Source organism: Silurus meridionalis, chromosome 23 (assembly GCF_014805685.1).
Source record: "Silurus meridionalis isolate SWU-2019-XX chromosome 23, ASM1480568v1, whole genome shotgun sequence".
Classification (NCBI taxonomy): Eukaryota; Metazoa; Chordata; class Actinopteri; order Siluriformes; family Siluridae; genus Silurus; species Silurus meridionalis.
Genome location: NC_060906.1, coordinates 13,892,257 through 13,916,714, shown reverse-complemented (window position 1 = coordinate 13,916,714; position 24,458 = coordinate 13,892,257). Strand labels below are relative to the sequence as shown.

General features: G+C 36.5%; 1 protein-coding gene across 1 annotated transcript; it reads left to right on the top strand.

Annotated features, from left to right (window-relative positions):
* Window positions 1-899: 899 nt before the first annotated feature.
* On the top strand, window positions 900-22,582 carry exoc2 (exocyst complex component 2). Its single transcript, XM_046835996.1, has 28 exons — window positions 900-1,051; window positions 4,422-4,549; window positions 4,681-4,857; window positions 4,945-5,071; window positions 5,377-5,490; window positions 6,335-6,459; window positions 8,609-8,689; window positions 9,156-9,301; window positions 9,457-9,538; window positions 9,939-10,041; window positions 10,116-10,234; window positions 11,827-11,937; window positions 12,032-12,156; window positions 12,241-12,309; window positions 12,441-12,598; window positions 12,682-12,803; window positions 13,888-13,949; window positions 14,071-14,151; window positions 14,285-14,344; window positions 14,503-14,564; window positions 15,395-15,461; window positions 15,874-15,990; window positions 17,603-17,744; window positions 18,976-19,031; window positions 20,068-20,190; window positions 20,287-20,348; window positions 20,487-20,546; window positions 21,533-22,582. The coding sequence occupies exons 2-28, from the start codon at window positions 4,432-4,434 to the stop codon at window positions 21,624-21,626; spliced, it is 2,763 nt and encodes a 920-aa protein (XP_046691952.1). The 5' UTR covers window positions 900-1,051; window positions 4,422-4,431; the 3' UTR covers window positions 21,627-22,582.
* The last annotated feature ends 1,876 nt before the right edge of the window (window positions 22,583-24,458 follow it).

Genomic DNA, 24,458 nt, shown 5'->3' with positions numbered 1-24,458 from the left:
GTGTGGGGTGTTAACGTGTAGGGATTGCAGTAATTACGCAATTCTTCCGTGAAAAGTACAGGAAATCATGAGATGGATATAATTCCCAAGAGACATCACTATCACAATATTCACTTTGCCACACACAACACAATGTGCTCAAACCACAAAGGCCAAATTGTTTTTGATTCTTCTGATTAGACCAAAATAATTGAAAGAATTCACTTCCCATGAGCCCTCTTCAAAGGGAGAGTTTCCTCGCCTTGCACAGATAACAGCACATGCTGGATGGGTGGTCTGCACCGAGCAACGCACTGACGTCTTGAGCAAGTCACATATGAATTGTGTCTGATTGAATAATCCTTTTAAAGCAACCAAACTGTATAAAATGTGTTCTTTATAAAAAAAAGTCTAAATATTGTCACTGCAATGGTTGGTTTATTCTTTAAAGATGAGTATTGACTGAACATGTAAAAGTGTTTTTATTACAAAAATACAGACTGTAATGTTTCAAAGATGTGCACACCAGAGGTTTCTAATTTGTTTTTTATTCATATAATCTGGATTTTTTTTTTAAATTGCTATGTCAGAACAAAATATGCCTCCTTTCCCTCTCTCTCTCTGTCTTTTTGTCTGCCTATGTACCTATTTGCACAGTGGATGTTAATATATTAATAGTTATAAATTTCAGGGCTGAGGTCCCAGACTTAATATGGAGCTTGAAATGTGAAAATAATAATGAAAATGATAATAAATATTATGTACTTTCATTATTTGCATTTACATACAACACAAACACACATCCCATTACTGATATGATTGCTATAATAAGGTAAAAAAAAAAAAAAAACATTCGGCAATGTTTTTTTTCTTTGTTGTGAACTTTGACCTTTCCCACCAAAATTCCGCTTTTCAGGAACAGAGATCTGAGGCAATAAATCCGCTTCCCATTCAGGACATTTTAACAGTTGTGTTTCATGGAGGTGGGGCGAGTCACCGCGTGACCCGGAAGTGCTGTCAGTAGTGCAAAAACAATCAGGACCCTGCTTACAGCTGAGCTGTCGGCAATTTCGTGAGTAATAATGTAATAATGTTTCGTAAAATATCCTGGACGCTGGAGTAAGAAAGCCAGAGAGTTATAATAACCGTTAAAACTTTCTCGAAGTGGTTTTGAGGATTGTTTCCTCCCTGGTTGCTTGAAAAGCTAGCTGTTGGCTAAGTGTTTTTAGCTTGCTAGCGGGATTCCGTTGACAGCAGCTGAGGCGCTTTGACGTCCTAATCAGCGGCACATCAGCTCACTGATCTGTACTATTATTCTGTATGAACACGAAAATGAGCATTATTCTGCTATCACACACACGCGCGCGCAGTATAAACGAGTCACTGCTGGGGTTGAAGTTCAAATAGCTACTTACTCTTTTGCTAGGTGAATTACAGAGGGTCTACAGGAAAACCGTGCCTTTGTTACATATATTTAGTGAGATCCGTTTTAAATAAAGTGACTTAGAATTTAGCCTAGAAATAATGTTAGGAAAAGATCAGTTCTGTTCAGCCTAGTTCAATACAGTGCTTAATATATATATATATATATATATATACATACATACATACATACACACACAGTGAGGAAAATAAGTATTTGAACACCCTGCTATTTTGCAAGTTCTCCCACTTAGAAATCATGGAGGGGTCTGAAATTGTCATCGTAGGTGCATGTCCACTGTGAGAGACATAATCTAAAAAAAGAAAAATACAGAAATCACAATGTATGATTTTTTTAACTATTTATTTGTATGATACAGCTGCAAATAAGTATTTGAACACCTGAGAAAGTCAATGTTAATATTTGGTAATGTAGCCTTAGTTTGCAATTACAGAGGTCAAACGTTTCCTGTAGTATTTTACCAGGTTTGCACACACTGCAGGAGGGATTTTGGCCCACTCCTCCACACAGATCTTCTCTAGATCAGTCAGGTTTCTGGCCTGTTGCTGAGAAACACGGAGTTTGAGCTCCTCCAAAGATTCTCTATTGGGTTTAGGTCTGGAGACTGGCTAGGCCATGCCAGAACCTTGATATGCTTCTTACAGAGCCACTCCTTGGTTATCCTGGCTGTGTGCTTCGGGTAATTGTCATGTTGGAAGACCCAGCCTCGACCCATCTTCAATGCTGTAAATGAGGGAAGAAGGTTGTTCCCCAAAATCTCGCAATACATGGCCCCGCTCGTCCTCTCCTTAATACAGTGCAGTTTCCCTGTCCCATGTGCAGAAAAACACCCCCAAAGCATGATGCTACCACCCTCATGCTTCACAGTAGGGATGGTGTTTTTGGGATGGTACTCATCATTCTTCTTCCTCCAAACACGTTTAGTGGAATTATGGTCTCATCTGACCACATGACTTTCTCCCATGACTCCTCTGGATCATCCAAATGGTCATTGGCAAACTTAAGACGTGCCTGGACATGTGCTGGTTTAAGCAGGGGAACCTTCCTTGCCATGCATGATTTCAAACCATGACGTCTTAGTGTATTACCAACAGTAACCTTGGAAAACGGTGGTCCCAGCTCTTTTCAGGTCATTGACCAGCTCCTCCCGTGTAGTTTTGGGCTGATTTCTCACCTTCCTTAGGATCGTTGAGACCCCACGAGGTGAGATCTTGCATGGAGCCCCAGTCCAAAGGAAGATTGACAGTCATGTTTAGCTTCTTCAATTTTCTAATGATTGCTCCAACAGTGGACCTTTTTTTTCACCAAGCTGCTTGGCAATTTTCCCGTAGCCCTTTCCAGCCTTGTGGAGGTGTACAATTTTGTCTCTAGTGTCTTTGGACAGCTCTTTGGTCTTGGCCATGTTAGTAGTTGGATTCTTACTGATTGTATGGGGTGGACAGGTGTCTTTATGCAGCTAACGACCTCAAACAGGTGCATCTAATTTAGGATAATAAATGTAGTGGAGGTGGACATTTTAAAGGCAGACTAACAGGTCTTTGAGGGTCAGAATTCTAGCTGATAGACAGGTGTTCAAATACTTATTTGCAGCTGTATCATACAAATAAATAGTTGAAAAATCATATATTGTGATTTCTGGATTTTTTTTTTAGATTGTCTCTCACAGTGGACATGCACCTACGAAGACAATTTCAGAGCCCTCCATGATTTCTAAGTGGGAGAACTTGCAAAATAGTAGGGTGTTCAAATACTTATTTTCCTCACTGTGTGTATATATATATATATATATATATATATATATATATATATATATATATATATATATATATATATATATATATATATATATATATTATAATTGTTTAATAATAAACTCTGGTGTACAATAATTCCTAATAACTAAACATTAGTTTTACTGATGCACCAAGTCTCAAATCAAGCACTAAAATCCGCCATCATGCACACAACCCGGCAATTAAAACGTCCGTGTGGAAACACCAAAATTTCCATTTTGTTTACTTATGATTTATGTAATAAAAACGCCATAGTTAGTTTAAAACATTCGCAAGAATATTTTGTCTTCATGCTCTATGTTGAGTTTGGTTTCACTAATAATAAACATACATTTGCAAAAAGCATCAATGTGTCAATGCCTGTGTTGATTAGAGTATTAAAAACTTTAAAATCCAACTGTTAGTCAAACTATAGGATAGGAAACATTTCATTTCATAGTTTTAAAACGAGTTTCCAGTGTCGGTGATTCCGGAAAGAGAATGTTGCTGTTTAGTTTCTCATTAGGAAGCTGAATATTTTGTCTTGTGTGATGGACTGACTGTTTCTATTTGCTGTATTGTTAGTGATAGCCTGTTTTCTAGATCGGCCACAGTGTTAATCTAACTATAAATAAGTGGATAAAATCAAAAATAAATTTGTAATCAATTACAAATTGCTGAGGAGTAAATCACTTTGTAATGCCTGGTTGCCTCTGTTTGGGCAGCATTAAATCAGCCACAGATATGCATTTAAACTCAATTTGAAGCCAAACAACGCACAGTTCATCATAGAAATGTGTAGAAGCATTAAAGTAGATTCAAATATTCTTCATGGTAAAAAGGGACCAAAAGTTATTGACATTTTCAACATTATTGGTGATTACAGCAAGAGGCTGTTGTTCTCTCATTTCATCAAGGTCTGAATTGATTAGTTTGTTCTTGTCTGCACTGTTTTTTTTTTTTTTTTTTTTACCTGCTCTGTAGATGCGTATACCTAAGAGGATTTATTTGTGTGTTATATGTGTGGACCTGACATCAAGTGAAACCCTTACAATTTCAATTTGGTCTTTCAATTAACTTAACATAACTATTTATTTATGTATAATTTCATTCATTCATTTATTCATTTTAGCCATTAGAATTTTTGCCCAATGAACTGTACAGTATGAGGGCAACACATTATAAAGTTTTTCAGTCAGTCTTTGTCTTTTTGTTTTTCTCCACAGTGTGTGAGCCATGTCTCAAGCACGACAGCCTCCGTTAGTTACTGGAATCTCACCCAATGAAGGCACACCATGGACCAAAGTCACGATCCGTGGTGAAAACCTGGGAAATGGACCCAAAGACCTTATTGGTAAGTCAATATTATTTTTGCTTCTTTTGGAGCATTATATGCAGCAAAAATCATTGTATGATTGAACTGTTATGTCTAAGAGTAGAAAATGAGAAACTGTACTTATCAGTCTCTATGTAACACCTCATCAGGGCTGTCTATCTGTGGGCATAACTGTCTGCTGACTGCTGAATGGATGTCTGCTAGTAAGATTGTGTGCCGCGTTGGTCCTGCTAAAGACGACAAGGGCGAGATCATCGTCACGACCAGGAGTGGAGGCTTAGGCACCTCTACTGTCTCCTTCAAAGTCCTCAAAGCTGATAAGATAGGTTAGAATTTTCTTCTTTCTCATGATGTTCTGCATCCGTGTGCATACTTGTAGCTGATGTAACTCACGTGCACAATTTTTCATTCAGACATTCTGGAGCAATCTGCTGTATGGGTAGATGAGGTGAATTACTACGACCTGAGACTAAACCGGAACAAAGGCATTTCACCCCTGTCTCTGCGCCAGGCCGACCCACTGGGCATCGAAACTGATAAGTATGTCAAAGCAGACATGGACATTTTTGTTGTTAACATACACAAGTTCTAAAAATATTAACATTTAATTAGATAGAAATGGATGGGTGGGATAATATTCTTTCCCCTGTCAAATCAACATTAACCAGTGACATTTTTGAGTGATTTTAACAAGTGATTTATAATAAGAAGACGACAAAAAGAAGTTGGGTTATGATTTCAAAAAGGTTATGAATAGATGTCTTTGTTTATAGATATCTCACACTGAAAATATATGGCAGATTATAAATTAAGCTTGGTTTAATTGTTGTTATTTTCTTTTGTAGGGGAAAATATACTCAGAAAGAATTGGAGAGCTGGTTTCCGGGGATGAGCGGAGATTTCACGAGTGAGAATTTCTCTGCCACTTGGTACCTGATTGAGAACCACTCTACCACCAGGTTAGTCAACTTTAGGACAATATACATATTATATGGTAATTATGGATGTTAAATGGAACAGGGAATATAGGTTGTTTAATCTTATCTGCAGCAGTCTGTTTTAGCTGTCGATTTTTATTCCAACCAAAAAGGAGGAAAAATCCATTTTAATCAACTAACCATGTGCACCTAAATTATTAGAAACGAGCTACACTCACTAATCTGAAACAGTCAGATGTGATTTACACCATTCACACTGGGGCATTTATTAGAGTGACTGTGGCAGATCGAGGACCTAAGAAGTCCTTTGTATCATGAACATTATGAATGAAACCTTGAGTATTAAATCCTTACTTGGTAATTAAAGTATCTCAGAATGTCAGTGACTCAGAATGACTCAGAATGGCATTTGTAGGGCAAATACCCTACAATAGCAAATTACTTTGTTGGGTTCCACATAAGTGAACATGAGTAAAATATTCTTTAATGGCCAGTCACATTCTTTGATTCAGTTGAACACTTTCAAGATAAGAGGATAGGATGCGACTTTCGCAGCATGAAAGTGTACATGAAAAATTGTGTGATGCAATCAACAGAAGTCAACATAAACCAGAATCTCACATGGATCAATGCATCCTACCCAGTGTTAGTATAGTGTTGCACTCAGTGTTTGTGTTATTCATGATAGAAAAAAGAAATCTTTAATAGGCTCCATAACAAGTTTTGGCTAACTTTATTTTCTAAGTACCAAGTCTTCAGAATCAATTATTGAAGTGTTAATCTAGATGATTTTCACCATATTGAGCTTGAAAATGAGCTCACTGTATTGCTCGTTAATGTATTGCATTTTTCTATGCTTTGCTAGTTTTGAGCAGCTGCGTGTGGCAGTGGGGAATTTGAAAAAGCAGGCAAGTAAGAAGAATGAGGGCAGTCTGGCCTGTGTGAAAGGAGGACTTAGTACTTTCTTTGAAGCCCAGGATGCTCTAGCAGGTATGCACGGACCATCACATTCATTATGGTGCATTTACTAAATTCCTATGCTCATGATATGAAAATATGAAAATTTTGTCTCATTCTGATTTTTGTGACACAGCATGGCTTCTAATGGGAACTAATATGACTGGATTAATCATGATATGATTATGTTGTCAAAAGTGGGGTAATTGCAGACAGATTGTGGCATTGTAGTGTATGACATTTTAATGAGATTGAAGGTATAGAGTTACATGCTCATAAAGCCTAATTTGTGAGTAAATTGTGTAACATTCTTCTAAGATTGTACAGTATTTCAGTTCAAGTTGGCAAGTCCCACTGAGGTTAAATAACAATACACATGTATGTGGCTGGTCAGAAGGGTTTGTAAGGATGGTGTTTGAATCAGGTTTATTATAGGTTTATTATATACCAGTGTAATGGTACACAAAATTAATGGTTCGATTTTTAAGTCACGGTTTCATACATTCCTCAGATTTTTAGTCAGGGTTAAGTTCAATTTCGGGACAGTTAGGGGGAAGAAATGCAAAATATATATATATATTTTTTTGTTTTTTATTAACACAGTTTATTATTATTAACAATTCATCAACAGTTTACAGTTTAAAAACAATTTTAAAGAAAACACCTGGTTAATATATAATAATATATAAATATCATATTTCATAAAAATAAAACCAAAAAATTAAATAGAATAAATCTAATTAATGCAAAAAACTTTTTTAAATTATATTGTTTAAATTGGCACATTAAATTGATTATATAATTATATAAATAATTTTATTAAATATTTTACATTTGTTTGACCCCTATTTGGGTAGTACAGTTGTGTGTGTTACATTTAATATTTAATAAAAAAAAAAAAAAATGTTCTACTTATTTCAGCATACTTTAACAAATGTCTTCATTCCTTCCATCCTTCATACATTCACTGTCTTTATATTCAGAATTGTCAGGATTTTCTCCTTTTAAGAGAAAGTCTTGAAGCTGGACATAAAACGCAAAAGCACGCGCAAAACAAGGCACTACATATCGCATTTCTTTTATGGAGTAAGTAGCCACAGTGGCACTGCGCTAACTCTAGAGTCTTGTGTTTGTTTTCAAGATTAAAAGTAATAAAAAAATAAACTGTGCTACACAACAGTGTGAGGCAGATACTAATCAAACTTGCAGTCCACCACTTCAATATGTTCCTGAGGGAATTCAGATTTTAACCATGTTCCACACATAAAAAGGATTTCATTTGGTGCACATGTGCATCCAACAGTAAACCCTGTACCGAAAAGAATTTAGGCACGAATGCATGTACCGTTACACCCCTAGTTTATTAATTTACTGTATTAACATTGTCCTGAAAGGAAGTGGGGGTGTGTTTAAAGGATGCTGCACAGATTCCCAGAGAAAATTTCCAAAACTCATATAGCCCAAGTCAAAACACAGCACAAGGACACAGGAAATGATCCGCACAGCATTGAGGACCTCAGGGGCCTGGAGGTTAGCTCTGCCGTCACCAGTCTGTCTGTGTGGGTTTGTGTATTGTATGTGTGTGGGAGCACGCTGCGTATCAGATCTTCATTAAAATCATATGTGGGAGTACTGTCTTGAGGCACACAGGAAACAGTCTATGTGTGCGTCTGTGTCTGTGCACTGTTTGGGCAAAAGTATGCAGACACCTGACCATCACACCCATACAATATGTGCTTTTCAGCATTGCATTCCAGTATTAGACCGCTCTTTGCTGTTATAAAAGACTTCACTCTGCTGAAAAAATGGATAACCCTCTCGAGCGTCTGTAGGGAATTGTGTATTCAACTTGAAGATTAATGTGAGATCGGACACTGATGTCATACACCAGTCAGTGTAGAGTCTAAGGTGCTGGACACTTCTTTCACTTTATCTTTTGCAAACCATGTGTTTATGAATCTTTGGCACATGGGCATTGTTATCGTATACCTAGTTTGTGTTACTACGTTTCAGTTAAAGGGAGATTTAAAGTTACAGCAACATTAGAAACGGCTGTCCACATACTTTTGGTCATATTATGAGTGTGCGTGTGCATTTCTATCTCTGCTTTGGTTTGTGCTGTGGTAGCAAAAAAAGATTGTATAATCCACAAATGACGTGTCATTCTATCTGTCTGTTACAGCTATTCATCAAAAGCTCGAATCAGATGGCACAGAGAAGGTGGAGGGCTCCATGACTCGGCAATTAGAAAATGTCCTCAACAGTAAGATCATTAAGAAGCTCCCTCTTTGGCACATAAATAAACATGGACAAACATACACACCCAATCTCACAGTTAAAAGGAGACCCCTAGTTCTCCCCTGCTGGATGCTAAATTGACTGTTGTGATGAAAGATTAATAAACACACTCGTTTCCTGCAGCACATGTAAATAAACCAATCACACTGACAAGCTTTTATCTCTAACTGCCCTTAGTGCCTGACTGTCTCTCGCTCAGCCGGTGCAGGGCACAATGTGGGGAAAATGTGAATAATTTGGCCAGCTGCTCTGATTTTTTTTTTTTATTATTATTATTGTGGTTCAAGGTCTTGTTCTAGTTAAAAGAATCTGACCTAGTGCATACAACAGGGCCATGACCACCCAAGCAGAGAGAGACAGGCCGAATGGATTTCATCTGTGTGCATGCTAGAGATCTGTAACCCTTGTTTCATGTGTTCTCCCTCTTTCAGGGGCAAGCAATACAGCTGACACTTTGTTTCAGGAGGTTTTGGGCCGAAAGGATAAAGCAGACTCGACACGCAATGCCCTCAACGTACTGCAGCGTTTCAAATTCCTCTTCAACCTGCCACTCAACATTGAGCGCAATATTCAGAAGGTAGAGCTGAAAACGCTTGATGTACAAGGGGTCCACTGGTGGGGGAATGGATTGGTAGCATATAATGTGTAGCAGCTTCTGTTGATATTGGGTTGTGTTGTTGCAAATTTTAACATCTTGGTCATTTCTGATGCCTTTGTTTTTTTTTTTTTTAGGGGGATTATGATGTGGTCATTAATGACTATGAAAAAGCCAAGTCACTGTTTGGAAACACAGAGGTTCCTGTCTTTAAAAAAGGTACCTAAAACTTTGCGTTGTGAGTTTATAACTCGCAATACATAATGCTATCTTTTATTTTCTAATATAACAATAATCAAAGATTCATTACTACTGTTAGTTAGTACTGTGGAGCATCTTTTTGTTTTCGTTTTTTTGTACTTTTACTTATCAGACTCGTATTTGTAGAAGTTGCCCCAAATCAGATGCCAGGTGCACTGACCAATGACATTAAAATAGTGGTGATCTGGATATATTACTAGTGATTAAAGCAGAAGCAACTACAGCATCTTCTTACAATACATTCACCATTATTACACAGTAAAACCTCTCTCAAAAAAAATCATACCTTACTCATGTATTATAATGGATTATTACATTGAATATTGTGTGATGTATATGAATTTGTGTGTTAATTTAGTGTATACTGAGGTGGAAACCCGTATCGGTGCTCTGAGGAATCTACTGTTGGATAAACTACTGGAGATGCCTTCTACTCTGCATGATCAGAAACGCTACATCAGGTGGGTAGATATTGTGCCATTACTATTCATTATAGCATGGCATGAACATTTACTCATGTATGTTTGAATAACAGGTACCTGTCAGACTTGCATGCTTCAGGTGACCCAGCGTGGCAGTGTATCGTGGCGCAACACAAGTGGATACTACAGCTGATGCAGAACTGTAAAGAAGACTTCATTAAGGAGCAGAGAGGTCTGGAAAACGACACACTCTAAACATGTGCACACCAGCATTGCTGAGTTTATAGTTCTCTAGTTTCAGGGGCAAATCAAGTATATATATATATAATGAGCCTGGTAACAGTCAGTTAGAGTCTGATGTGCAGGTGGATTTGCAGTGGTTTTTGTGCTTTTACATAATTTTCATCCAGAACAGCTTCCAGTGCAAAATGTATTTAATTATTTTTTTTAAACCCTGGTACAATACTAGCCATGCCAGGTGGCACTAAAAAACTTGCAGACCACTGATTGATTTACAAGAGTTGAGGTTTTTTTAATGCTTGTTTAAATTTACATCTGCTTTCTGCTTCATGGGAATGCGATATACACACGCACACAAAGGCAGGATATGCAAAATCCTGGGTTTCCAGTTGTTGCCAAGCAATGGTGAGTTATGCCGTTCAGTGGCTGAACTCTGAACCTGGTGCAACTCTGAACCCCTAATTGCATTGTGGTGATGTTATCTTTCAGATATTTTAGTGTTCTTAAAGGACCATGGCTTTAGGGGGAACTCCAAATCAGATTATTATTTTTACTATAACAATCTGGAAAATTTGACTACAATTTAGAGGAAATTGTACCCTGATAGTCTTTTGATAGACATTCAGAAAGACACTGTTAGAGCTGGTAAATTTTTTTTTTATTGTAAATTGAAAAGGGCACAACTGGGCCACAAGAAACACTTTTTTCCACATTTCTAATCACTTAAAAACTAGTTTGTTCCATGTTCCAACACATTCAGACGTAAATATCAGGAAATAAAATGAAAGAAAATGTAAACATTTATAACAAAAATTAAAAAACTGCCCTTGCTGTTCAAAAATGTTCAGAGGCTACTGTATACTGTACTGCCACTGTGGAAAATTAGTTATTCTTTAAACTATAAGTTTATCTGGTTACTACAGAGCTAGAAACACTTAAACATTACGAAACAATAAGTAGGTTTAAGTCTTAGCCCCTCATTGGACTCTCTCATGAGATCTCCAGTTATGGTCCGGATCTTCACATTGCATGCCCTTGATGTGGACCAACACTCATTTTATGGTTTTCAGATGTATTTGATAGAAGAATCTCTACTATCTTGTGTGATCTCTCTGAGTGGACTGTGTTCATAGGACCATGTGGTGTGCGCTTGTGTGTTTAGTCAGAGAGCAGTGTATGTGTGGTCTGGTCATGACCTGACAGAGAACAGGATGTCCTCGGTTCCACAGAGTGGCGAAGGAGGGGAGCAGCCTGACACTGAGAAATGTTGAGAGAGAAAATAAGAGCGACTGAAAAATAAGAGAGGATAAGCACGACACAAATTAAATTGAGTGACTAGACTTCTAAAGTTATGAAATGCAATTGCACTGATTATTTTGCTAAAAGAAAAGATGTTCTGTGTAAATGTATGTGTTTGTAAGTATAAGTCGTCACTGTATTTTCTTTGTGAACATCTGTTTCATGGTGGCATGTAAAAACTATGCAGTAACTAGTAGTCCTTTAGTGCCATCTAGTGTTGAAAACAAATATCCTGGTTCTCATTTTAATTTTTTCTTTCTCCCTATTCTCTCGTTTCCTGTGTAGGGGGTGGAGGACTGGAGCTGGATGGAGAACCTCGCTCATCAGCTCTGAGCAGAATCAGTCACACTTCCTCCCTGAACAGAGGCGGCAGCTTCCAGACTCCTAGAGATGACTGTAAGAAGTTTTCCTGCCAATGTTCAGTTGTATATGTCCTGATGTATAATTGTGAGTAAAGGTATTTGTTGTAATGTTGATCATCCTCTCTCAGCCTGGCAATACAAGAGCCCTCAGCAGGTCAGATTTGTGGAGAAGCTGTCAGACGTTGTCATCAGTCAGTTGCCGAATTTTTGGAAGCTGTGGATCTCCTATGTTAACGGCAGTCTTTTTAGCGAGGTATGTTTCATGCAGATGAGAGTGTACAAGGGAAATGCTGATTTGATTAGGCAAAAAGTTGACAATGTGCATGCTCTCTGACAGACAGGGGAGAAGTCCAGTCAGGTGGAAAAGCTGAAGAAGAATGCCCGACAGAGGCAAAATGACTTTAAAGTGAGTAACTAATAATACATGAATTTGAATGCACGTAAAGTTGTTGTTTTTAACCTGTTACGTTGAAAATTAGTTAAGCTACTTGATTTGTGTATAAATTAATAATAATTGTTGAATGTGTTCGTGTGTAGGGCATGATCGAGGAGGTGACTCGGCGTTTGGTTCAGCTTGTGCGTGGTGCTCTGTTGCCCAGTAGTCTTTCTGAGAATGAGCTGCGTATATATGGAGGCTGGAACACCAACCCCCCCCTCACTGGGGCCTGGCTTACACAGACCATACACACTGTCAGGTGAGAGAACAGAAGGGATAAGTGACATTCTCATCCAAAACTGAAAAAAGCCTTTTACTCACTTTTTCTTATCTGTTCTTTAGGCTGAGTCATGAGGCTCTCTCGGCTTTAGAGATTCCCAATGATTTGTTGCAGGTGATTCAGGATTTGCTGCTTGACCTGCGAATGCACTGCCTGCTCATCACCCTGCAGCACACTGCTGAAGGCAAGTCATGTCCATTGCCACTAGTGACCCTATTACCAATTTCTGTATTTTCATAACTATTACCTGAAGTTTGTCATAAAGAACTTGCATGCTTTCTAGTGTCGCAGTATTTCCAGAGGTGCCCCTTTTATGTAGGTAGCACTTTCATCCTTTTAACCAGTATAATTCAACACAATAGTGCAAATATCCAAAATATAAATACTGTATGACTAGATTATCAGCCAACTGATTTAACAAAGTTGAAATTAATTTCACACGTTAATTGCTCTCAATAGTAAACTTTCACTCTTGTTCACAAATTTTATCAGATTTTTTAGGTTAATCTAGACATGACTCAATAGATCAGATTTAATAAGATTTTTCATTTTGAGACCTCTTGCTTTGACTCTATAACAGAGAAATTATACTTAATTTTTTTTATCTTTACCACAGCTGAAAAACATTTAAATTTCCCCCCCACTTGAAGCTCTACAGATTTTAATCAGGGAGACTGCTTCAGAGAATTGGAGACTGATATAAAAAATAATCCATGAATTTCATGAGGTTCCTACAAAATCCATGAGAATTATCTGGATGTGTACAACCTAAGTATAAATGTATGAGGGATTTTTTTCCTCCTCACCTCCTCATAACACATTAAACATATTGTTGCACCATACAGTCCTATTGGCCCTAAAGGCCAGCAGGGGGAGGTACAGAGCAGCACCGAATATTATAGGACATTATACTGTAATATAAAAAAATGCAGTATTTGACATTTGGCTTTTATTATCTTGCTTGTCGGTGTATTAGATCAGTCTGCATTGAACTTTGTAGGCCAGTGTTACTATAGAATAAGAACCATCCAGAGATAACAGACAAGCTAGCGGCTGTAAAAGGAATTCAGATATAATAGGCATAATATGCTGAGTGATGAAAAATATTTGTCTTTTGGTTAAAACCAATTGTGCAAAAGAAATAAGATTTAGAATATTAAGTAAATGATCATGATTACGGTTTTAGACATTCATTTGCAGTTTTAGGCAACAAATTGTGCATATTTCGCTTTAGTGTAAATTTTGAGCATGTTTTTGTCTTTATTTAGATGTCAAGAGACTTCCAGAGAAAGAAGACTGGATAGTAGATAATGAGGGAATCACATCACTGGTGATGCTTTTTATTTATTTATTTATATTTTTTTATGCGGATCAAGCTTAAAGATTGTAATTAATAAAAGAAGTACCAGATTTTTAACTTTTTTTTTTTTTTTTTTTTTTTCGTCCCCCAGCCGGCTCAGTTTGAGCAGTGCATGGTGCAGATGCTGCAGTCTCTCAAGGAGCCCATGGAGTGCAAGCATGGAGAGATCAATGTAAGAAACACTATTTATGTCTGAATGCAAAACCTCCCAAAACCATATGTGATCAGAATGAATAAAATCATAACAGAGTTGTGGTTGTGATGTTGCTTTTCTTTCACTTTCTCACCCTCTTTATTTTCTTTAGGTTTTTCAGCTGGAGCTAGCTCAGAATAAAGCCTGTGAGCTATGTGCAGGCATCATGAAGGTGTGTAGCAGAAGCAAACAGGGCACACATTGATGGTTGTGGTTCGAATGTTGCAATGATGCTAAGGTCAATGGTCTGAAGCATTATTGTAAATAAATATAAATCCGGACAGCGATATGTGGAGGCACTGATAAGACTGTGATTCTAATGATTTTTAGGTGTTCATCAACTGTTTGGAGCAGCTAAGCACCAAGACGGATGGAGACATTGATACTTCCCAGTAAGTTCTCTGTGTGTGTCAGATTTTTCTTATTATTATTGTTGTTGTAATTAAAATAACAATTATAATAATTTGCAGTATTATTAGTCTTTATTAGACTGTTTGAAATTCTACAGAAGGGCCTTAAAAGATAGAATAAACAAAGTTCTTCAAACCTCAATGAACTGAAGCAATGCTGTAAAGAAGAGTGAGCCAGAACTCCTCCATAACGATGGTTCAAGACTTGCTTGAACGCCTGATGATTTTGATCATGTTCTGATATACAAGACTATAGGATTCAGAGGGTGTACTTTCTTTTTCACATGACAGCAAATAACACTTGCAAAAGCTCTCGAGTGGCACAAGAGAAAATCATTCAAGCATTTCTTTTTTCTTTTTTTTGAGATTGTGTGTTTAAATCCTAACAATGCCACAGCCATCTGGGACTGGAAGTGCTTTCTGAAAGCATATGCATCTGTGAGAATCAGCATGCAGAATAGGGCAGACAGTGTTTTTCCCTGAGTGTGTTATGCTGCTCTGTGATGCCACCTGAGCGGTTTAAAAAGATTTGCATGCATCAGTGGAAGCATGCGCTTACCCCGCCTTCCCTGTTTGTAGATTTGTGACAGCAAAGATATAGCTACTGAGTGGTTGGGTATTATGGTAGAATATGAAAAAAATTACATTGCCAAGACTATCAGCATGTCGTTAACCAACACTGTACGAAACTAAAGTGAAAGCAGGTCAAAGTGTCAGTTCATTTTTAATCAATTGCATTTAGTTACAGTTTAAATGTTTCTCCTTTGTTTATGTCTAACACCATCATTTCTAATATCAATTGTGTATTTCAGTTTGTCTGTGGATATGACATCCCCTGATTTCTTTGGGAGCATTTACGAAGACTTTGGTCCATCATCAGTAAGATTCTTTTTAATTGACACCCGTTTATTAATTTTGTATGTTTTTTTTTTTTTACTACCTTTTATTAATATAAAACATACAGTATGCCATAACACCCAACTGGTAGAAATAGACTAATTGCAGAATTAGCTGGTTTAACAGCGATATAGACAAGGCAGAAGTTTGGGGCTTTCCCTTCTATGTGGTGAAAAGACTGTTGATTTCCCCTCCGTTCTGTCTGTGTGCTTTCAATCACACATCTCTTACTCATCCTGCATACCCTTCACTTCTTACTTTAATGATTCATATGTTTTATAAAATCTGATGTAAAATGCAGACTTATAAAGTAATTATAGACTTTTTTTCTTCACAATGCAGAGAAGCCTGTTCTATAGACAGTTAATGAAGTTAAAACTGTGTGTGTGTGCAGGAACAGCGCCTTCTTATAATTCTGAGTAATTGTCAGTATTTGGAGAGACACACCTTCCTTAACCTTGCTGAGCACCTGGAGAAACACGGTTTTACCACAGCTGAAAAGATTACCAGAGTAAGCGCACTTTCTCACACCTACACATGAATTGTGTGTGTATGTGTGTGTGTGTGTGTGTGTGTGTGTTGTTTTATTATTTTGCTTTTTGGTAAATGATTCATGGATATGGATTTCTTAGAAGTTGAGTGAGTGTTTTCATTTTAATGTCACAATGATATGTGCTATGGGTCGACAGGGCAATGTACAAGTTATTACACTGGAAATAATAACATTAAGGACATACTGAATTTACTGACTAACAATGTGGTATAAAACATAAACAGTTACTTATAATGTTCCAAACACATAAATACAAATACTTTTGTTAAACAACTACACATTGTGTCACAAGTCATTAAACAAAATGCCACAACTTAGTAACTGGTACTCCATTTCCACAAATCTTTTTTTTTTCTTTCTTTCAAAAAATAAAAATAAAAATTAATTTTAGTTTGGCAAGGGTCTCTGTGCCAAAGCTTCCTCTTCAGTTTTTTTGTGCACCTCTTCATTGGTTAATACCTTGGTTTTTCAGTCATATGTGGTTCTTTTCCTAACTGTTACCACAAAGTTGGAGGTACCCAATTGCATAGGATGTCTTTGGAGGCAGTAGCATTCATTTTATTATTTTTTTTACTTGAAGTATTAGACTCTAACATATTTTAGCATGACAATGTCACTGTGCACAAAGCAAGAACTATATAAATCTGGTTTAAATGGTTTAGAGTTTAACATTTTGAGTGACTTGCTATAGTGCTCTGACCTTAACCCTATTGAACATGGTATTGGAATGCTGGCTGCACTACAGGCCTCCTAAACCTATGTAAGTACATTTATCTGAATGAACACAAATTTCCACAAGCACACTCCAAATTTCAGATGAGTGGAGGATATAATAACAGCAAATAGGGACTAGAATGTAGAACAGCTGGTTCGAAAACCACATATGAACCTTATGGTCACGCTTCTACAAACTTTTGCCCTTATAGTGCATGTGTGCCTTAAATAACCTTCACATATTATTTAAACAGGAAACAATGTATTGAGGAAAGACTGATTGACTATTTGACCTTAACAGTATGTGAACCTATTCATTACATTCATTTTTATTCATGCATATTTACATATTTCATACACTCATCTTTGACAGCACACAACAATAATGTTTATTTTAGCCAGTCAAAGAGATGGATGGACATGTTAACAGACACACGGGTGGACTGCTGCATAAATATAACAGTGTTATTAATGTTAAAAGCTTTTCTAGCTCATGTTTTATATCTTTATTACCGTTGGTGAAATATGGCCAAGCCATCAGTTCTTGGGATTAAATTGTTTCATTATTAAAAGGTAATGAATGTAAAAACGATTTCACACTTAGTAATCAATAAGCTTACATTTCTCATTAATGTGATGGTAGTTTCTTGACTTCAGGGAAATGTAGTCAAGCTGACAGACATGCATTAGTGAATGCTTTATTTTGTGTGTGTGTGACCTCTGTGTCAGAGAAAGTTTTGTGCTAAATAAAAACCATTTTAAAACCATTTCTCGTATAGTTCAAAAGCATTATTCAAACATATAAATACTTTTATGTTCATATGTATTTTGATTTTTGCATGTGTGTCTGTTTTAGGTGAGCACTGAGGCAGTTCGTGAGTTGGATGAACGACTACTAGAGTCGTACATTGAGAAGAAGTCTGATCCCATAGTGGGCTCTCTGGAGCCAGGAATTTATGCAGGCTACTTTGACTGGAAAGACTGCCTACCACCAACAGGTACTGCTGCACACTGATGTATAAAATGTAATGATGAATTGAATGCACTGGTAGAAATCCATGTTTGGACTGGCTTTATTAATGAGATTTTACACACAGACACATTTCAAAAGAAAAAGAATACAGTTCTCAAGAGACTAAATGGAAAATTTTACACACATACACACACCAGTGCACATTTTCTTTGAATTTCACTGTAATTTCACATTTGCTCTCTATCGTTATGAAATGAACCTCTTTTTATATAGTTTAAATGTCGATTTGAATCATTCAGTCATCTTTGGTTATCTAAAGTCAAGATCTGTCTGTGTGTGAATGTTGATATAATGATTAGATTTACACCTGACTCATCAGTGTTGTGTTTGTAGTTTATTCATCTCAACATGAGATTATTGCATGTGGAGGTGAAGATGTACAGCCATTTCATCATATTCCCAGGATTAAAAGAGAATAATTATTTGCAGCACATGTGCAGGATACACTTTATCAAAAACAAAAAAAAAGAAAGTGATTAATTACAAAGATTCTCTCACTTCTCTTTTGTGATTTATTTATTTATTTATTTATTTTTAACCTGCTAAATCTGCCGATAACACACTACTTATCTAAAGCAGCTAACAACTAAATCTGTGGTTTTAAATTACAGTGTAGGTTCTTGCCTGAAAAATGTAGCTGCTTCAGTGATGGACGAATTTGTTGTATACATACAGTGTATAGAAGTTAATGTACTTTATTAGGCGTCATGCATTTTAACAAAATGAATGTTGCTGTATCTGCTGACTGTACATCTGGGATTTGTTCATTTTAAAGTAAAATGACGCACTCTTCAGTAGTAAAACTTATCAATTTGACTAACCGTGCCAGGGTTAAGAATTGCCTGTACATTTACTGTATACATATCGCCACCTTAGATGTTCTGTTTAAAAGCTAAGTTGAATTATAAATATGCTTGAAACCTAAACATCTGTTAGATGTGAGCTACGCAGTTCATACCCATGACAGTGCAATAAATATGCAACATTTATTTCCATGTCTTGTGTTTAAACCACCTAAAGCATCCCCATAGTGTTCATCAGGTTTGGGAGAGAACGAGAAACACCCTGTACTCTGATGAGTGTTTACTCATGTCACATGATTCTTTAACATTCTGCCTCTTTCTATGTCTCTCATGTCACTTGCCTTCTCTCTTTCTTTCTCTGTGTCTCACTCACTGTGTTTGTCTCTCTCGTAGGGGTACGGAGTTATTTGAAGGAAGCTTTGGTCAGCATCATCTCTGTTCATGCTGAGGTAAGCTATAAAACCTCATCATACTTTAGATCTGTCTCAGTTTTTTTTATATCTTTGCAATTCACACTTGACCACTATGAATAACCTAAAGGGGGATAAGGTGTGATCTTGTGAGCTTGTTTTTTATCAACTTTTATTAATTGTAAGTGCTTTGCACTTCTCAGTGTACACACTTAACCCAAATCAGAACACTGTTTAATAAGGTTTCAGTGTGTGCTTTAAAACCAGAAATCTGCTGCTATTTATTTATACAAATCACAAGTTTATGTTAATGCCTGTTTAAGTCCTCAGCCTAAGCTTTACATTTTTAGGTTTTGTAGTAACATGACACGTTTTTTGATAAACGTCAAGAGACATGTATGAAAAACTGGTGAGCAACTGTGTCGCTGCAGTAACACATGTATGTGGTGGCTTATCCATGTTGGTCAGGTGGAGTAGAGCTCTATATAAGCATAAAGTATACGTAGAAAACATTATGACAGGGTTGCCAGATTGGTCTAGGGCCAGCAAGTTTCTTAGTTAGGAATTAGATTATTGGAAAAATTTTCTAATCAGAAGGTTGTGGTTTCACATGCCAACATCATGCAACTTTGAGCAAGGCCTTTGAGCAAGAGTATTCTTCGATAAAAGCATCACTCTCTCTCCTTACAGTTTATGTATCACCAACCATTCATGGGCATTTATGAGCTGTGACGTGTTATCTCGGAGGAAGTATTTGGTAGCCCGTTTAGCTGGTAGCAGTCATGTGATTGGGAAAGCTTGCTCATGGTGGAAGATGAAAGTTTACCAAATTGGGATATAATTTTACTTGACAGTATGAATTGTTTTCAGTTGATAGTACAATGTGCGATCAGATTATACAGTAATATACAGTAGATGAATGAATGGATAGATGGTTGGGTGGATGTACCACATTATCTACAGTTCCAGTTAAAAAATGCAGAGGCAAACTTTGTAAACCAAACCTATTCCCTCTAATATCAAAAAAGAATTTTCTCAGATATGTCTTATTTCTGTCTCTGCTGTCTCCTGCTAGGTGTTCACTATTTCTAAGGACTTGGTTTCACGGGTTCTGTCTAAGATTGTGGAATCTGTGGCTGAAGAGATGAGTCGTCTAATGCAGTGTGTGTCAAGCTTTAGCAAGAACGGTGCACTGCAGGTACAGAAAAAATAGTACATAATATAAATTCAAAGGCTTGACATATCAACATGAAATGAGATGTTTTGGCATACTTTTGTTTGCTTTTTATTTTAGGCACGTTTGGAAATCTGCGCACTGAGGGACGCTGTAGTTTGTTACTTGACTCCAGACAGCCAGTGAGAGCACACACATCTTCTATCAAAGAAATATCACTCGCAGTAACACAGCCAGAGAGTCAGCATGTCACAGTTTAGTTAAACAGCTTAAAGATGTGATTATTGGTCACTAATTATTATTATTATCCCCTCCCCCAGAGCTAGCTTCAAGCAAGCAGTCGAGGCCCTGCCACAGCTTCACAGTGGAGCTGACAAGAAGTGAGTTTGTGTTTTAAATCTGTTTTAACCCAACAAACATCATTAGTAGTCGTTTGAAGTAACTATTAAAATATGTGCAGTAGGGGAACAGTTAAACGGATTCTAATTGCTATCATGAATTTTGGATTTATCCACTTAGAATAATATTTTGCTATAACAGCAAGTCCAGAAGCTGTTTTATTCTTCTCATACCACAGCAAACTGCAGGTAAAATTGTTCACATATAAATGAACAGCAATATTGCGTAACAGATTAGTTGATATTCAATACTTCAGCCTCCCTTTTCTAGTCTACTTTAAAATCGATAAGAAAAATCCAACAGTTAATAACGAAATGCTCAAAGTTTCCTGAAGACTCTCCTGTGGTGGAAAACTTTCTGCTCTGACACTTGAGGCACAGTAAATGTTTAATAAACATCTCTCTACAGAAGACTTCAGCATCTAAACAATCGTCGATTATTCTTTCATGAATAACACATTTTTAATTTGCTTATTAAAATAGGAAACCATCAGGTAAATGTAAAATCTATTTACACACATGAGACAAATTAAAGGATTAAAATGATTTCTGTCCTATGCAAATTGTTTTGATTAAAGTTCTTGATTAAATGTCACACTGGCGCATGCTTTACGGGTTGGCCATCCTTTCTGAGTCTTTCTTTAGCACGGTATTTTAAGAAGACGTGTTTGAATGTTTGTAGGATTTTAGTGAAGGAATTAGTGCTGTAACTAGCAAATAAACAATACGGATTTTGGAATTGGTCTAACCAAGGTAGAGCTCCCATCAAGGACAAAAAAAAATAATAATTAAAACAATTAATTAATTAATTAATTTTTTTTTAATAATTATTTTTTTTTAAAAAGTGGTTTGTCTTTGGTGTTACCTCACTTTGAAAGTAGCAGTATATGCATTTTTTTTCACAATACACACCCCCCACCCCTCTCTGTCTCTCTCTCTCTCTCTCTCTCTCTATTCTTGTCTCTCAGGCTGTTGGAGGAGTTGTTGAACAAGTTTAAGAGCAGTATGCATTTTCAGCTCACCTGTTTCCAGCCTTCAAATGTTCAGCCCATCAAAAGATAAGCCAATGATATATAACCTTTACCTTGTGCTTAAACACTAATCTACAGTGCCAAGCATTTCACTCCACCATAGTACATGACTAAAAAGTTTATTATACTCCTAATACTTGAATTTTGTCAACTGGCTGTAATGTCCATTAAAATATATCCACACTCAAACAATTGTGTCAAACAATGATGTGTGTAGATTCAGGGAAAATACAAGTGTGGTCCATCACAGATGTACAACGGATACCATTCAAATCTTGGTCAACATCAGAATTAGCGGCCCCCTTAAAGATGAGTCATTGCACAGTTTTGCTGGTTTAGTCAAATTACTCCTCAACATTTCTTTGACAATAATTATTCTCAAAAGGCCATTTCAATAGAAGTATGCATTCAAAAACACCGTTTATAGACGATAAAAATATGAAATAGATGAAAAACCTGTGGTCTAACTGAAAAGGGCATTAAACAAGTATTACCCTAAGAATAGAAAAAACTGGAGATGCAGATGGTTGAAGTTTGGGTTTTTTATGTTATACTCATGTTAAATTTTAATAACAGTTACAGGACTTATTTTGCCAGGGAGGGTAGAGGAGCCTATAGTTGTGAATTTGACTGTGTATATTACATATATATTAGAAAACTAATGAAATGTTTGCATTTGTAATATTAATAAAATTGTCTCAGTGAGTAATATTCTGTATAGTTGAACTTTGCTCATCCATCCTTGCCTCCACCATCAGCACACACCCTGTCTGGTGAGGATGGATACACACCCAGTCTAGTATCATTCAGAAAGTTTCACACCCTGTCCCTCCCCACCATATAGGACTCTTGCTGCATCATTGGGGCAAGGATTTTCTAACTGAAATTAAAAGATTTCTGTTGATCAGCTGCTTTATAAAGAACATCAGTTGATATGTTAGACCTTTGTGATGTCTTACTATTAAAAAGTAATTTTGTTTAACACAATATTTCAATATTTAACCCATTAATGACTCCTGAAAATAATTTGGGGTAATTGCACTGAGCTCTTTATAATCAACTTTTCTAAATGTTGTCTGCAACCAATAGTCTTAATTGTAGCTTTTTGACCTGCATGTTATTTATGTTTAAAAGGTAATGATGTAGCACCATAAAAATGGAAAATAATCATCCTCACAGTAGAAAAAAAAGAGACCATGCTTAGTCACCAGTGATCAGAAAAGTGTTCCATTTGTTGTAAATAATTAAATTTAAAGCTAATGACAAGCTGAATAACTTTTTTCCTGTTTATGTTTTTTATGACATTTACTTACTGGAACTGCAAATGTTCTGTGAAATAACATTCCATCTTCTTTTCTAAATGCTCTGAGCTACTTTGACTTGTTTATTTACTTGTCTATAATTAGTGCTCACCTACTTAACATAGGTCCTATTTAAAGGAACAGGTTCAAGACAGGACTTTTTCAAAGCCCTGTGTGGTTTTAGGTATCTTAGTGGGTGTAGGTTAAGGTGTTAAGGGAAGTTTTTCTGATTTTGTCTTTCCATTATACGTAGGCAAAAGGAAGTAGATCCAAACATGTTTACAAAGTTCTGTATTATAACCACAGAGAGGATGTCAAGTGCAGATGTTCAGTATTAAGGTATACCTGCCCTTATTATTCATTTCAGTGAAGTCTGGTGATTCTGAATTGATATAGGGTTATATATAAAGCTGAGGGTGATTTTCATAGAGGTTTTAAGGATTCAGAGCTGTAATTATGAATTTCTTTTTTTAATTGTCTATTTTCTTTGTTTTATGTATATATTTCTTTCTTTTAATTTGAGATGTAAGATAGTAAAGCAATTTTGTGTGCATGTAAAAAAAAAATCAGGAGAGTCGAATATATAGTAGAATATAGAAAATATTTATATTAGAATATATAGTGGACAATAGCAGCAGCTATAAACAAAACAGTTGTTTCAGATTACATCAGATTTTAGATATGATGAAATTCTGAAATGATGCTGGTGGTCATACTTGTGGTGAGCTGTATTCTTTTCAATCTCGCTGTTTTCTCCTAAAATGCTATTATCCTCTCAGAAATCTATTGTGTTATTGCCAGTTTATTAGGTACATCTTCAACCTACACACATTCTACCAGGTATACCTATTGTACTAGCTATTACTATATTTTGGACTCAAACAGACTGCATGAACAAAATATCTTTGTGTCTAATTAAATAGCCAGGAAGTGTGAACAAGTAACAGTTCTGCCCCATATACATTTATACGAATGCAACAAACTCTGCAAAGTCAGTGTTAGTTGCTGGCTGTTGATAGGGGAGTGGGGGGTTTGCAGAGCATGTGCATGGCTACAGCCACTAATTCTATACTTACAAGATAGGAGCAGTATAAAAGGTTTTGATGATCAAATGGCCAGGCACACAATATGTGGCCCAAATAATCTAGGACAAAATACACTGAACAACCTGGCTGTATCATTTTGTTGTTGTTGTTTACCTAGCCCTAAGGTATTTTATATTTGTCGCAAGTAAAATAATGACGATCATACACCAAGTTTCCTTTCTGGAGACTTAACTATTGTCAGAAACAAAAAACTTATTTAGGTAAAAAAAAAAAAATCTACCTCTTCCTGTGATGTCATCAGTCTTCAGGTCTGTCAACCATCACCATCCTGTCTCACAAACCACATTTCCTGTGTGTACACATATATTTATATGTTCACACATAGCACACTGCTTACCCATTTTTCTTCCCAATAGCAGCATGTCTAATGCTATCATTCAACATCCTGAGTGATCAATCAATCTCTTTTCAGATGTTTTATAGGCATGTGGAAGCATGTATTTGTACATATAAACC

Coding starts and splice junctions, on each gene's coding strand:
- exoc2 (XM_046835996.1), top strand. CDS start 4,432: ATGTCTCAAGCACGACAGCCTCCGTTAGTTACTGGAATCTCACCCAAT. Junction 13,950..14,070: donor ATGAGGGAATCACATCACTG/GTGATGCTTTTT, acceptor TTCGTCCCCCAG/CCGGCTCAGTTTGAGCAGTG. Junction 14,565..15,394: donor GGAGACATTGATACTTCCCA/GTAAGTTCTCTG, acceptor TGTGTATTTCAG/TTTGTCTGTGGATATGACAT.